The 15,791-nt window shown below is 40.8% G+C and overlaps 1 protein-coding gene across 6 annotated transcripts in view; it reads left to right on the plus strand.

Moving 5' to 3' along the window:
* SATB1 (SATB homeobox 1) overlaps nt 1-15,791 on the plus strand; it is a 92,751-nt gene that overhangs the window by 63,405 nt on the left and 13,555 nt on the right. For all 6 annotated transcript variants that reach the window (XM_027451041.3, XM_038174573.2, XM_005012231.6 and 3 more), the window contains one exon: nt 2,821-2,976. In XM_027451041.3, coding sequence (XP_027306842.1) covers nt 2,821-2,976 — 156 coding nt within the window. The remainder of the gene's footprint in view (nt 1-2,820; nt 2,977-15,791) is intronic.

A 15,791-nucleotide genomic window follows, 5' to 3' on the forward strand; every position in this document is an offset into this window, starting at 1 on the left:
TACCTGATCTTTAAAGAGAAATTGTTAAGAAGCGGGGGAAGAATTTTTATACTTGGCCAGTGATGTAAATTGGAGAGGGCTAGGATATGGCTGTGAAGTACAACTCTTGATAATCCCCAAGCCCACTATTTTATAACTTTAAGACTTTCATTCTTCTGAAGATCTGTGGGCTAATAGGGCATCTTGATGAAGGTATTAGCGTTTTCTCTTGTTTATTCCCTAATTCAAGATCAGCAGAAGGCAACAGGGCAGCATAAGGTTGTTTGTTTGTTTTTTAACTTCAGAAACATTAGATGCCATTGAGTTTATTGTCTTCTATAAAGATAGATGTGATTTAACAACTAGAACGAGAATTTTCAGTAATTTCTGAGTTAAATGCATATCCGTACTAAATTGAACGTGGAAAAATATGGACCAAGACACACAATTTAAATTGTTTCCGATGTGGTGTGTGAATTCTGTTCTTTGATGATCTGGCTGTTCACTCCACAGCTCAGTTCAGTAGTCTATGAAGTACTTCTATGACGTGAAGCTGTCTTTTGAAGCTGAGTAGCAATCAGAAAGTCAGTATGCTTGCAGAAAAGAGACATTTTGATCAGGAACACAAGAGCAAAGCATTTCCTTCCCAAAAGATGCCACGTCTCTTCTTCCCGAGAGAACCCTCCAAGATTAGATACAGGTTAGAAGTATTTCTTTTGGAAGGAGTGAAATAACTTTGCCAAAATTTAAATCTCTGGTCCAAGATGATGTGTTGACAAAGCCATCACATTTTAGTTTTCTAAGTTAGCTTAGCCTGATTTTTGTATGTGCACAGTGAGGGCTCTCTCCAATAGTAAATTTAATGTCCCCATTGTTCATCAGTTATCTTATAGTGAGTCCTTTCCATTTAAAGGTTATAAAATTTCCACTGATTTTGTATTTTTCAAATTATATCACTGCATGGTGTTCAGGAGATGCACCTGCTCTTGTGGCCTCATGCTAGTCTGCTCAGTGTGACGCATGTGTTTTCCCACCCTGCAACGTGAATAAGAGGAGGTTCGTGGTGCTGCTTCTCATGCTGTTCACTGCCTGGTGCCAGGAACGTTTCTGAGCAGCCCTTGGCCCAGGCTTGACCATCCTTTACTGTAGTATCACCCATTAAATGTCACACTGCAGAAAAGGAAACACCTCACTGTCCTGGTCACTGCTGCAAGGTACTAGTTATTTTCAGATGGAAAAAAAAGTCATGTACAGTCAGACTGTATGAACGAGTTCTGGGATTTTTTTTTCCATTTCCCTTTTGATTTAGGATTCCTGTTCTCAGACACTAGAAAGACTAATGCCTGCCAGTAGGAGGCAGGTGGAAGCATGTGCCTTGTCCATGCCGAGGTTTTGCCATTTGCTGCAAATGATGAGGTGTTAGCACAGCGCTGGAAATGCCTGATAGACAAATAAGGCTCAGCAGAAGTGGCATGCACTCCCAGTTTCTGGGCTAGATTATTTTATTTTAAAAGTACCATAGAGGATAGTTAGGCTAAATTGAGCATGACATTTCTAGGAAAAAAATGGACCAATGATTTGCCTAAGTATGTCCCTCACCCAAACCCTTTCCTTCTCATATTGTGACATGAAAGCTCATATAAAAGTGAGATTAGAAGATGAATTGTCATGCTCTAATGATTTCCCTTTGAACTCTAAGGGACTTAAGAACACAGGAAGATGCTGACTTGCTCTGGATTAAACTGATAGTGAAACTGGTTTTAGACACATCCTTGAGAGTAGGCTGAATCACTTTCTGGAATTGCCTGTCTCTGGCCATTAACTTAGAGGTAGCCTGAATGACTAGGCAAGACAGCTAACTTCAGAATGGCTAAACTAATTCAGCTCCCTACAACTTCAGTATGAACCAATTCAAACTGAAATCTAAAGGTTTGATTTTGTTTCATCACCTTGAGGGTTCTTGGCAGAAATACAGTCTTTCCTCTGAAAGTCCTTAAATCTCAGGCAAGCACTGCAAGAGGAGATCCTAAAGGAAGATGCTGTCCTTAACTGTTGACAGTATTGTAGGGATATTCTGAGGTGTTTCTCAGTGTACTTGCTAATTTTTTGTACTTTTCAATTGATACCGCACAAACTGCAGATGCAGCTAACATAGAAGAGGCAATATTGTAGTAATTATGCCTTATTTTCATGTTATTTTCTTTAAACTGGATTGCAAGAAGAATACATACTTGAAAATGCATATTTGATGTGCGTAAGTGAAATACAACCAGCATTAATAGTTTTAAGATAAGCCTATCTTGATTTCATGAGTGAGATTAAGATATGCATTAATCTAAATTGTTGCTTTCTTAAAAACAGCTTAAGAATTAAACTGATCAGACAATATATTAAAAGGTTAAATCTAAAGCAACAAATTTTCTGTATCACAATTCTTTTGAGTGTACTGGACATAAGGCATTTTTCTGTTGTTCTTTATATTACTGGGAATACTTTTATGCTACAGTTAAATTTTTTACTTAAATTGTCTGGGGCAAAGAAATCCTGTAAGGATTCACAAGTTTCTACAAGACTGTTTGACAGATTTCCACCTAATTTGTTTTATGACATGGAAATTCACAGTGGTCAGCTAAGAGTAACTCATATTTCAGATGCATTCACCTGTTACAATATGCTGAATTATCTTGTTTCCCAGTTGCCTGAACTATGGATAACTTATAATGTTAAGTTACCAAAAAGCTGAAAGAATACAAGAGCAGTACTGAATAAAATGGAAAGGGGAGAGAATGAGAGGAAAATAACTTTTTCATAATGAAAAATGTCTCATAACATATTTTCTAGGTCAAAACTGCTACTATCGCTACAGAGAGGAATGGAAAAACAGAAAATAATTCCATGAACATTAATGCTTCCATTTATGATGAGATTCAGCAGGAAATGAAGAGAGCTAAGGTGTCTCAAGCACTGTTTGCAAAGGTGGCAGCAACCAAAAGCCAGGTAAAGTTCCTGGGGCGTAATGGCCTCTCTTTTTTCCCCATCTGGTTTTGACCTGCTTCTGTGTAAGTTATAGTGGCTGGACGTGGGTTAGCATGATGGCACAGTGCCACAATTTGGAGTTCATTGTTGAGTTCAAAGGTAACGTCTGGGTACTGTTTATTCACTGTCCCATGCAGCTCAGCAAGTGCTGGTTTCATAAATACATAGTTGGCATGGATGAGGCAAAAACGGTGTGCAAGCTATCTATAGTGGTGCTGAAGGTAGGCTTTGGTGTTTTAATTACATGGGCTGTAACAAGGAACACCGGGGTTCTGATTTTTGCTAAAATGATGAGTCAGAAACAGGGTTCAGTGAGGCTGTGCGTTGAAAGTGGGGCAGAATTGTCCATGTCCAGGAAAAAAGAAAACAAGCACATGGTCATACAAGGTACATCTGAAAAAGCATGTCTTTGTGGCTGCTTCGTTACTTGTGCAGGGGCTTACAGTCATATTGCATATTCAGTTTTAAGCTTCTGTTATGTGGTTTTCTATGCTGTTTTCTTCAACTGAAGAATTTCTGTCAAGTTTAGTGGCAAGAGAGGGAAATCAGTGAGCACTTGTTGGTTGTGATTACCATAAGTGACATGTCTTCTGAGAAAGATCACTGGAGTATGCAAAAGCATTGATGTAAGTGAGAATGTACTCAAAAAGCAACTCAAGGAAAAACATATAGAAAAATGGAAATGAATAGAACCACAGTTATACCAACACTTGAAGGAAATGGCAAAGGCACCACTTCTTGCAGCATTAAATCTTCACGTCAGATTAAATGTTAAGTCCAGTTAGTCGCTTTTCCTTTACTTTTCTAAAACTCACTCTTAGAAAAACACATCCTCTTCCAGAGAAAGCTGCAGGCTATCAAGTTAGACCAGTGTTTCTTGGGCCTTCAGCATTTTGGTGTTGATTTTCTTTTTAAATTTATTTGACTTTTGACTTCTATGGTGTTCACATTTTGGAGTTTACTGCATTTTGTTGTACAGAAAGGATGTTGTCTCTTAAGTTATATGCTGTAAGGAGTATTTAAAGGGATATTTTGGAAATGTTATATCAAAATGATTAAACTCAAGCTGTGGACTGTAAAAATTATAGCTTTATAGGCCACATGCCTGCCTACCCTTCAATCACTGTCAAAGTGATAATTTCTACAATAATATGTTTCTTTTATTGTGGGATTCTAAACGCCAAGTGCTGTTTAAACATTAAACTGAATTGTTTATGTTAGTGCTGTACTCAGTGTGTCATACATCAGGCCACTATAATCTCCCATGGAATGTAAAAATTCTGTCATGAATCATGGCTTGTATATCAGAAATTACTGTAATTTTGATTGGAAATTACAGGGCTCTTGAAATGTTTCTAATTATGATAGAATGTTACAGCAGCTCCCAACCTGTGTGCTCCTCAGATGTCTTTATTTACATGTCAAGACCAGGGGCTAGAGAGCTGTCCGTTTTCTACACCTTCCCCATCCCTTTGCAGTCTTCCACAAAACTAAGGTATGAATCTGATCTACTGGTCCACCTCATTTTGATCTGAGTTTATGTCATAGAGTATTTATTTAAGGGTGTAATCTTAAAATTTCTAGGCAGGACAGCTCTTCCAATTGTGATTTTAAAAGAGAAAGGTAATCCCTTTTCAAATCAGCACAGGAAAGACAAAGGCTTCCAAAGGATGAAGGGCATTCTTTTTAGAGTATTAGTATAAAATTTCAATTCTTGTGCAGATTGTGCACAAGACTGTACAAAATGAACAAGAGAAAATGCTTAGTTCTTTTCCCTTTCATTGTGGAAATTATGCCTTTATTTTCAGAGGTTGTGTTTTCTCCTGGATTTAAGCAAGCTAATGTTACTTTTTTATTATTATTATTTATTAAGGAAATTCTCAAGACTGTACTTAGCCAAAGTGCCATTTGTAGTAGAAACCTGCCTCACAGAAGTAACTTCATAGGTAACTGGATGCATTTTGTTTCCTCTAACTAGTTCAGTACGAGTCAGCCAATCAATATATTTTTTTAAATATGTAACAAAGCCATGTATAGTAAAGGAGATACCTGTCATGTAAAAAAATCTTCATTGGAGCTTGTCAGTAGTACAGAGAAATATTTCTTGGGGCAAAGAAGTTTGTCTTGCATGAACCAGAGACTTGTTCAAACATATTCTTTAAGAGGCTCTTACATAGCTCATTCTTTTTTTTTTTTTTTTTTTTCTTTTGGGGATATTGGTTTCTCACTCAGGACTGGAAAACCTGGGATAATCAATTCCAGTTAAAATGAAAAGTCTGGAGAACACATAGTAGAAAATGATGTGCTGGTTAAAAATGTGTTGTTTTTTTTTTTGTTTGTTTGTTTGTTTTTTTAAACCTCACCAAAATTGAATATTCTTCTCCCATTTAAAAACTTGAAACTGCTGGATGTGAAGTCTGCAGTTTTGGTATAAAACAGTGTGTGACCTAAAGCAGTGATCCAGTGGACAAAAATAGTTGTTTGCTGGCGGGCTTTTTAATTTCACAAACCAGAAACTGGTTTGTGTCAACATTTGATTGGGCCTCTAACTAAGCAACCAGCATCTGCAAGGTGGCTGGGCTTGCCCGAGTCAGGAGACTGCAGATAATGTTCTGCTGACTAGAGCACTTTGAACAGAAGAGCTGTTAAATGATGCGCTACAGAAGTTTCTATTTAGGTAATGCTGAGGTAAAAATCGAGAGCATCTTCTCTTGTGCTGTGTTAGCGCCTTTGGCAGCAGTTACCTGCTTCACTGAGGACCATGCGTGGTCCTGATGCTCGATGGACCCGGTGGGCGCAGGGACTAGGTGCAGCAGAGGTCGTAGCACAGGGCAAGGGAAGGATGACGGCAGCAGGAAGAGATTGCAGTGATACCAGTGAGATTGTGCTCTGCCCTAGGTGAGTGGTGATTTGCATACTTGCAGTTTCACGGCGCACTTTGCAGGCGACTCACTCAAAAACTGCTGGTTGACTTTCCTGAAGAAATAGATGGAATGAATTTGGGGTTGTAGCTAGGAGATTCCTCGCAGTGTTGGATTATTTTCCCATGTAGGAATGTACACAATAAGTGTATTTCAGAAAATCCTATGTATTTAAGGATCAATATATTATCTGCAAACTAAATTCAAATTATGTTAAATTCAAAATATGTACTTTAAAAGTTACGATGATCATACTAAAGAATTCAGGAAAATGTCATAATTAAAAATGCTTGAATACATAATGTATTTGGGGGAATTTAGAATTATAATCAGCAAAACACCTAGTATCAGTATTTAAAATCTTACATCTTTATTGCATTTGGCCTGCATAATAGGCCTACAATTTTTTTGTTAGGTTGTGTTGAAAAGAGAGCTTTAGAAAAACACATAAAAGTAAAAGACAGAAATATTTACCAAGTGCTTTGTCTCTGCTCCCTGGGTTTTTTGTGAAAGAAAGGCAGAACTAACAACATTATTTGCTAAAATTTAATCAGCACACCTGAATAAGTTGAAATGAAAAGAATCCACACACATAACATTTTGTGTGGTATGCATTACTTTCACAATTTAATCATATTTGGGTTTTATTAAATTTATTACCTAACAGTCTGATTCAAATAATTCTGAGAGCACATTCTTAATTTCGTTACTTCAAAAAAAAAAAAAAAAAAGTTGATTTGTGTAATGATCATTAAGGCATCATGGTTCAGTAACTGTGCATTGGTTACAATGTTTTCATGTGGGAGCTAGGGATGAAGGTTTTTTTGATGGTGACAGATGCTGAAATCTAATTTTATTCCATAAAAACAAACAAGGAAACAAACAAACAAACAAACAAAAACCTAAAAGCCCCGAGAGATAAGGGAAGTAGAGACTTGTAGTGCTCCTACATTTTTCTGTATTTTGGGAAGTTATGTCTATGTCTTACCCTGAAAAGCTATGGCCTGTACATGCTGGTATGAAATAGGGAAGAAAGCAAAACTTTGATGAAAATCAGTTTATGTTGCAAAAGCTGTCTTAAATTTAAGAAATTACAATTTGCAAAACCTGAAGTGATACCAACTTCCATATCTCTGAGAGTCCTATGCACTATAATATAAAGCTGTTTGCCTGGTTTATTATACCTAAATAATTTTAGGTTATAGTATGGTAACTAGGTAAAATAGATACCCCTCTGCAGCTTCAGTGCATTTTGAATTACTGTGCGTGTGCAGATAGGTATCAGATGCCCTTCCTTCTCCCTGAATAAAAATGTCTGTATGTTGAAGCCCGTGGTTGCTGAGGCACTTGGCTCTTCCGGGATCACACTCTGATAATAATGTTGGAATAAAACAAATAAGAAGTTAGCCAAACTTACAGAAACATCATGTAATTAAAGAGGGTTTTGACCCGTTACTTCTGAGCTGTTGCACAGTGTTGCCTAATTTCCTGTCCCTCTGTCCCCGTCTTTCAATTCGGTTAGGCAGTTATCCTCTTTGAAATGAATAGTTCTGCATGCAAACCATGGAGGTGCCATCAGTGGTTTAGACCACGCTGCAGACTCCACCCTAAGCCATCGCACAAGTATTTCATGCAGTGGTATTTTATCAGAAGTGTTCAACTTAGCCTTAGTATGCACCTGGAGTTCTCTCCTCTGGAGCTCTGCATGGGAAGGTGCATGGGGTAGGACTGAAAGAGCATCTCCCACTTGCAAGTAGATTGGAAGGAGTTAAATGGGAAGGGAATGCTAAACATTGGCACTAAAATTGCTTTTGGCATGCAAATACCATGCTTTTCCTGACATAAATATTTTCAGAATAGGCCATTAGAGTTCAGGTATATAAAACCCTGCTTTTACTGGAAATTTTAATGTTGTAGTAAACCCAGAGATTTATAGTGAAAAATTGATGTCTGTTATCTCACTTTTATCTTTTAACCAGCAGTTTTATAAATGCTATATCTTTGATCTGGCTTTTTCCATCTAGAGACTGAGCTATATACTCTAATAGGAAAGTCGTTTTTAAACAGCTTCCCACATTGAACAAGCACAGTATTGTGGATCTGGCACGAAGATGTAACATGCCATTACTGCAGATATATAACGATCTATTCAACTATTTTCAAAGGGAGGGGGGAAAGAAACCTTTTTATAAGCAGGAGTAACCCTCTGGTAAAAATGTGGCTTTAAGGGGAGGGGGGGGGGGTCACAATTTATTTCCAAAGCTGTTTCCTCCCAGAGCTGCATCTCATGCTGTCCTGGGGCAGTCCAGCCTGGGGGCTCGGTCCTTCACCCCACTCCTCTGTGAAGTTGTCTCCTGCTTTGTCTCCCTCCGAGCAGCTGAGTCACTTCCTGTTTTTAAATCTTGGCTTAAAACCTCCTTTTTTCCCCCCTCTCAGCTTACAATGGGCTCTCTGTGGAGTGGGGAGGGATGCTGCACAGGCAGCCACAAGGTAGAAATAAAAACATGCTCTGAGGTCTTCCGCCATCCCTTGCTTCCACCTGGAGATAAACCCCTCGCCCTCGCAGGAAGGCGAGATAGCAAGCGTTAGCAGCAGAAGCACACCATGCAACAGCCTCTCCCTTTATTTTTTTTCCATGTCCCCCCCTTCACTCCCCGCGGGGATTGCTCTGGCAGTTGAAGACGTGCCATGAGCAGCAGGAGCTGGGATGGGATCGGGTGTCAGCAGGGACGGGAGAGGAAGAGTGTGAACCGAGAAGGCAAGATGGGCTCCTGTGCTTGATCAAGAATGGCCCCATAAAGCAGCGTGTCATTCAGTGAAACTGTGAAACTTGGCAGATAAAGCTGATTTGCTTCTTTCACAAAATATCGTATGGCAGAGGCAGTGTGTTCTGCCTCGCCCGGGTCGGATGCAAAGAGATTTTCGGGTTTCTATTTGCAGGAACAAAAGGAGTGCTTAGAGCACTCCAGGTCTTTCCTCTGCCTGTGTCTTAATTTTGTTTATATTGTGTCTTCTCAGAAATAAAGGTTAAAACCTTAGGAAATTTCCTAAGGATTTTTTTTTTAATTCTTTCTCAAGAAATAGAAAAATGAGGTCCAGTTAGCCGGCTTATTGCTTACCACAGGCAGAACCTGAGAAGGTCTGGCAGCAGTCCTGGCCATCCCTGTTTTATGGGCATGACCTTGGTTAAGCAGGTTGTCTTCAGCGAGTCTTGGGTTCCCACTTGTAAAAAGTAGACAGCAACTTTTTTGAATCAACAGCGATATGCTGAAGAGTGTAAACCTGAAAATCTCTGAGGCAGTTCGTATCAGTGTGCAATTGCCCATGGAAATCTGTGCGGAGGGGAAAAAAAGCATTAAAACCCTGATAGAGTTGAAGCCAAAGAAAAAGGTTCAGTATGGAAAATACTTCACTCGTAAGAGGACAATACTGACCACTTCAAGCCGCTCCTGGGGGCCGGGCAGCCCTTTCAGCACGTAAGGCAAAGGTTGGGTTTGTTGACACACGGATTGAAGAGCTTGCTTCCCAAGTGTACTCTACACGTGGGGTCAAACAGCTCTTGGAAGAGGCTCCCAGAGAGGTGGTTTGAGGAGCTGGTAGCAGTTTCCAGAAGCGCCGCGTATTTGAGCCCTAAGGAGAGATTTCCCAGAGGAATGCAGTGCACACCTGCCTGGCATTACTCGGGAGTTAATGCTTAATGCTTTCACGGTCTCATCCTGCAGCGCACCCCTTCGAGGCGCTGGGGTTGGGGCTGCTGAGCACTGGGCAGGATGCAGCCCCATCTCACAGGTGGCCAGGAGCAGCATTCACGACTCTTGCTTGGGTGGTTTTGTCCAGTGGAAGGAGCACGGTGTGGGGGAGAAGCGATGGGAGCTGCAAGTTTAAGTTGTCAAATGTACAAATGACAAAAGAGAGCCAAGTAGGGAAAGCTTTTTACAAAATATAAAATTCTGTTAAGGAAGCAAGACGGCACAACATAAGGAATGTTTGGTACATGTTATTGCAACTGAAAAATCAGAGTATGGAATGAATTATAATGTAGCATAATCCATAATTTTACAGTTTTCATTTTGAATTATTTATCTTATTTGATTTGATTAAAGATAAAACCAGCTAACAATATCTTGAACATCTCTTCATGTCTTAATGACAAATGAAAGATGTCCTTATTATAGCTTCCCAATTTAAAAAAAAAATAATGTACCATTTCTGTATAATTCCCTTTTCTTTTTAAAGCACATTTCAGACATGCATTGTGTACACACGATTCCATAACCCATCAGGCTTCAGTGTTGCCTCAGTACCTCTGATTCAGTAAATCAGATCATAGGCAGCATGCTGTCATATAATAAGGTGTCTGATCCTTATTACCAGTTTGTTGATGCACAGACTCCTTCAAATTGACCATTGCAACACATGGTTTCCCCTGAAACTAGCTGTGATAATTAGCGTGGCTCTAATGAGACAGAATGTCACTGATCTTGTGCTGAACTGTCGAGTATCGACGCTACGGATGGGAACTGTCAAAGCTTGCCATCTGTGACAGAGCTTGGCATATTCCATTTGCAAGGTAGAGCATGCTCAATAGACTGTTTTTAAACAAATGGTCCATTTCTTGATTAGGGCTCTGTGTTCTGCTACCGTGGAAGACTTTATATTAGAGCGAAACTTTTTTCTTTTTTTTTTTTTTCTTTTTAATTTCTTTTTTTCCCCCTTTTTTTTTCTGGGGTAAGCTCATTAGGAAATGAAAACGTTACTAATTCTCAATCCAGTGCCTTCAATCCTTTTAACCGTGGCCTATCAGCTTTTTGGGGAGAGGCGGGGGGAGCCGATCATGTATTTGTTCTCCTTCCTTCCCCGGTTATCTTAATGTGGTTATTCTAAGGCTACCACTTCTTCTGGGCTTTTACCTGATTTTGAAGCAGTGAGGGATATGGACAGCATAGTTTTAAGAGACAGAGGAGCAAGAATTAAACCAAAGTCCTGGATCCTGCAAAGCGGGAGCACATGCGGCCGGGATGAAAGCATCGAGACGGTCGAGAGAGCAGGGCAGCCAGGCTCCCGAGAGCAGCCCTGCAACGCGCCCTGCGAGAAGTCCAGCGCTGCTTATCATTCCAAAATATGCTTTGTTGCTTTTTATTTCCTCCTTCCCTGGCAGACCACACAGGGCTTGTTCTGAAGAACATTTTCACTAATCTGATCAGGCAGCCAAATACGCCGGGAAAACTGCTTTAATGATCCCACTAATTACCTCAAGTCAATATGAACTGTATTATTAGACTGAGGGAAAATATTCCATTAGGTCTCCCCCTTGGGAGTTTCTCCGCTTTGTGATGTCACCGGAGCCTTCGCCCTCTCGCTTGTAATTAATTTTATTTACACACGCAGGCACGCACAAGGTCACACCTGCACAACCGGAGCTGGCCGGGGAGCGAGTGGCACTCAGGCTTAATCAGATCTGTCATAATTACCATTCTGCATGTTTCTGACACACGCTGTGAAATATTTCAATTTAACTGCCGCTACCAGCACAACCAGATGTAGTGTGAGTGTGGCTGCATTGGAAATATTATTCCTCAGGATAAACTCTCTCCTCCTCCTTTTTCCTCCCACCCCCTCTCCCTTTTACAGCTAATGTGGCACAGAAGCTGATGTATCCTGTAAATCTTGAATGCAGCGCTAGATTGATAACAGCAGATTAGACAGTTTAACCACAAACAGCTTGTTCATTTTTCACAAATGAAAACCACATGTGGTGTAACTAAAATTTCAGGCTCTTTTTTTTTTTTTTTTTTTTCTCTCCTCTTTGGTTGTTGTTTCCTTTTGTGCGTGTGTGTGTGTTGAGGTCTGCCTTTCGCTGCAAAGGAGCGAAATAAACGGGTAAACATATAGGGGGGGGAGAGACACTGCTTTCTTTGGAGATTATTTCTCCATGACCTTTATTAAAAACCTTCCTTGCTTTGGCAAAGAAATCCGATATCACACGGGGGGGTTGCCTCTCACTCTGAGACTTTCTAATCTCTGTTTTATGCCCACTTATTAAAGAAGTCATCCTACTGTGCTGTTTTTCAAAATAACATGCCAGCAAACACCTCGCTTCAAGAAGAGCTTCTAACCAAAAAACGGAGCCTTTGCCACCACCTGAATTTAGCAGAAATAAAATTTTCTGCCAAAGTTTTTCTCCATGAATTTTGTCCCTGTGCTATCTCTTTCCTTTTCCTCCTCCTTTGGGGAGAAGATTCTGTTTTTTAAAGAATTATCAAAGCGTTGAGAATTTTGGCAAATGAAGAATTGATTTTTTTTAATGAAAACACTCCAGTATTTCCTATGAAAACAGGTTACAATTGGGTTTTAGGAGTCAAAATGTTGTCTATAAATTGATATATTTTTTTAGAAATCCAATTTTTTCAGTTCAATTTCTCAGCTAGTTAAACAGCCTTCAGTACTTAGTTAGGCTTTGTAAAACCATCTACTCTTTAGTAGATCACTGTTGGCTAGTTTCCTTACACAAAGAAAAAAAAAAAAGCAGTTTTGATTGAAAGTTTTAATTAAAAGTGTCTAAAACATTTCTTACAGCAAGGAAAAAAATGTGTGTGTTGTGCAACTGTTGTGTTGTGATTCCCCAAATGATGCTGCAGGTATTGTCAGGTGAGATGAGTGGTGCCACACAGCTGAGAGAAATTTCTCAAATCTAATCTGTAATAAGGCTTCCAAGGGAGGCTTAAAAGAAGTGGCTTCAGTAAGCGACCGCTTTAGCCATTGCCACTGACTTGCAATGAGGTGGCAATATCAAAAGTGCATGAGACATGCAAGGAAGACTCGGTGTTCAAAGATAGTTGAAAAAAAGCACAGAGTAGTGTTTGAATGCCACAGATGGCCCAATTTGCAGAGGAAAATCTCGCTACATGATAACCCCCCAGCCTGGTGCAGACAGAGCACGTGCCCCAAGCTGTGCCCGCACAGCCCGGCCCCAGTGTTGAGCTGCAGCAGGGCAATGCAGGTGTGCTGCCAGCCACCAGTGCTTCACGGCACCACCACCTTTGGGACAGATCCCCGGGGTCCCTGTCGACCCTACGTGAGCAGGTAACCTCTGTACGTGCAGTAGGAGCCCCGGAGGTGCCGTGGCTGCTGATGATTCCAAAATAAGTCCAGGGTAAGGCAGAGGAGGAGAGGAAGCGAGAAAGCTAAGCGTGAACTGTCAGGTTGCTTGCAAGGGTCCAGAAATCCATCTCTCATTTCTTGCAAAGCTATTTGAAAATAGCAATGCAGTCTGGAAGCACTGGATTGCCAAGAGAAAGAAAGCGTGGCACCCTCTCCCACCTCCTTTGAGTCTTTTGTTTTCAATTTCTCTTTCCTAGGTAGAGGTGTTTCGTTTCCTACACTCCAGATGCGTGAATCAGCTCCTCCTCAGGCAGCACCTGCTGTCTGCCTGACAAGAGGTGCTGTTTCTGGCAGGATGGATTTTCTTAATCTCTCTTCCTGCTTTCTGTATCCTCACCTTCTGTTTTGCTTTCCTCTCATCACCTTCACTAATCCCTGTAGCTACACCTCTCCTCTTAGCCTTTCCTTGACTTCTTCCCACCCCGTCTACATGCTCACCATCGCCTTGTGCTCCATCTGCCCCTCTCTCCTGTCCCACTGCTGCTCTTTGCGTGTCGGAACTGTGTGTAGGGCACCTCACCCAGTGTGTATTTCCCACCCCTTCTTCATTGCCAATGCAAGTCAGTGATATGTGGGGGCTTCTGAGGTCTCAGTATATTGGGTTTTTAACATGAAACTAAGGCATTAAAAAAAAAAAAAAAAAAAAAAAAGGAAGAAGAAAAGTCTGTGCAAGCTGTACAGGAGTTAATGGCATACTGAAATGAAAACAAAGCTGTGGTGCCAGAGCTGAGGAAGAGGCTGAGGAGCCCTTGGTTCCCAGCACCGGGGGAAACAGGGCACCAAGTAAACAGTGCAGAAAACAAAAGAGAGCAAAATGCATAACTAAACAGGATGCGGCAGGGTAAATTTCATCCTGAGAAACCGAGGGCTACAAAATACGCTGCTGCAAAGAATAAAGGCATCCTCTGCAAACACAAACATGCAGCAGCAGTCTGAGAAGCAATTTGCTAAAGGAGTGACCAATTAAAATTCTGGTGAATTCACTTCAGCTGGGCTAAGAAATACTAAGAAATACCCTACTATTCCTGGGGTAAGGAATAGTAGATTTGTGACGTTAAGCTGGGTAATTCAAAGCATTCAACACCTGAAAGAATGTTACAGGCTTGTTAGGTGCAAGCTGAGAAAGGAGACTGTTTTGTTGCAGATACTTTTTAATTTCACTGTTTCTGATGATTTCTTATTGTGTCTGTTTTTCATTTTCCTCAAATTTAACCTCTAAATCAAACTCCAAGGTTTTGGTTACAGATTAGCCCAAACTGCTGTCATGTAATGAAAAGACTAGGGCAAGTGCACAGCTTGCTAAGTTGAAAAAAAAATCCAATTTGCAAATATTTATCTAATTCCCAATCTGCCAGATTATATCAGAATCCACATTATTCCATGGTCATCTTACTTTTATTCCTGTGCAGCTGTCAAGTTCCCTTACAATACAGGATGGCATTCAAGAAACAAACGAAAAGAGTTTTCAGAACCTTTTTGAAGTAAAGGTGTTGGACTGAGGGGCCTGAAGCAGCATTCCCTCAAGTTTTGGACCTAGTGTTAGGGCAAGTGAGGGTATTTTGCTGAGCCAGGTGCTTAGCATCTCTAGTCTATGTAACATGCATACTCATACAGGAACTTTCCACTGTTTATGTAAAAATGATTATTAGAAGAAAAAAAAAAAAGCTATGGAGGGCTTACAGGAGCTGCTTTTTATTTTTGCTTTGGGGAAGCCAGTTTGCTTCATGTCTAAGAAATCATTTCCTATTCTTATATATCATTTCATATTCTTATGAGGAGGGAGTCTTACTGAAGGATTGATCTTCCCCAGCCAGGGGAAGGGGCCAGGGCAGGCAGGAGGGTGCCTGCTCCCCTGGCGCCTGCTCAAGGGGCAGGAGCTGCCGCAGAGCCATGCTGCTCTTCCCAGCCCCTTCTGCTGCCTGCAAATGTTCCACTTGGCTGCTACTTTTCTTGGCTGGTGAGGAAACACCTAACACTAAGAGCTGCTCTCTTTCTAGGAGCATTTCCCTTGTGGCCATGGTTGTCCCCAGCATGAGGGCAAGCTACCTGAAAATGCCCTTGTGTGGGTTCCCAGCCACAGCCAGCCAGGGGGGAAAAAGCTCCTCTCCAGCTTCCCCTTTTAGTTCAGCTTTCCTATTCTTGCAGGTCGATGCCCCAAGCAACCACACTGCAGTTCGGGGGATTTTAGCTTTCTGATGGCTTCACTGCTTTTATTTTTCCATGGGTGATGTATGTGTTTCTGACGGCTTCTTTCTCATTCGCTTGGGAGGTTTCCGTCTTTCACAAGTGTGAATTTTAAACTTTTTTTAACATGCATGGAGGAAATGGGCATTCTTAATTTTCTGATGTAATTACAAAGTGTGGAGGAAAGTTAGGGAAAAGTTTGGTTTCAGTTTCTTTAAGACCCCTTCACCTTTGGCATGATCAAAGAATTACATGTTGTTCACCACGGAACCAGGACCTGCAGGATCCAGCTGAATCGTATGAGAAGTGTTAAAAGAAATCTTCTCAGCTTATTTAAAAGTCTAATTCAAATACACAGGAAAGCATTTAGTTAGGCCATAAAAATGCCTGAGATGTCTGAGAGTGTGTTTGAGCCGTGTGGGTTTTGGACTGATGTCACTTGTTGGAGCATCTTGTCAGCTGAGCTGAATTCACAGTTAAGTCCGAATATCTACAAGTCTGTGATTCCTC

The sequence above is a fragment of the Anas platyrhynchos genome, chromosome 2, assembly GCF_047663525.1.
Source record: "Anas platyrhynchos isolate ZD024472 breed Pekin duck chromosome 2, IASCAAS_PekinDuck_T2T, whole genome shotgun sequence".
Taxonomy (NCBI): Eukaryota; Metazoa; Chordata; class Aves; order Anseriformes; family Anatidae; genus Anas; species Anas platyrhynchos.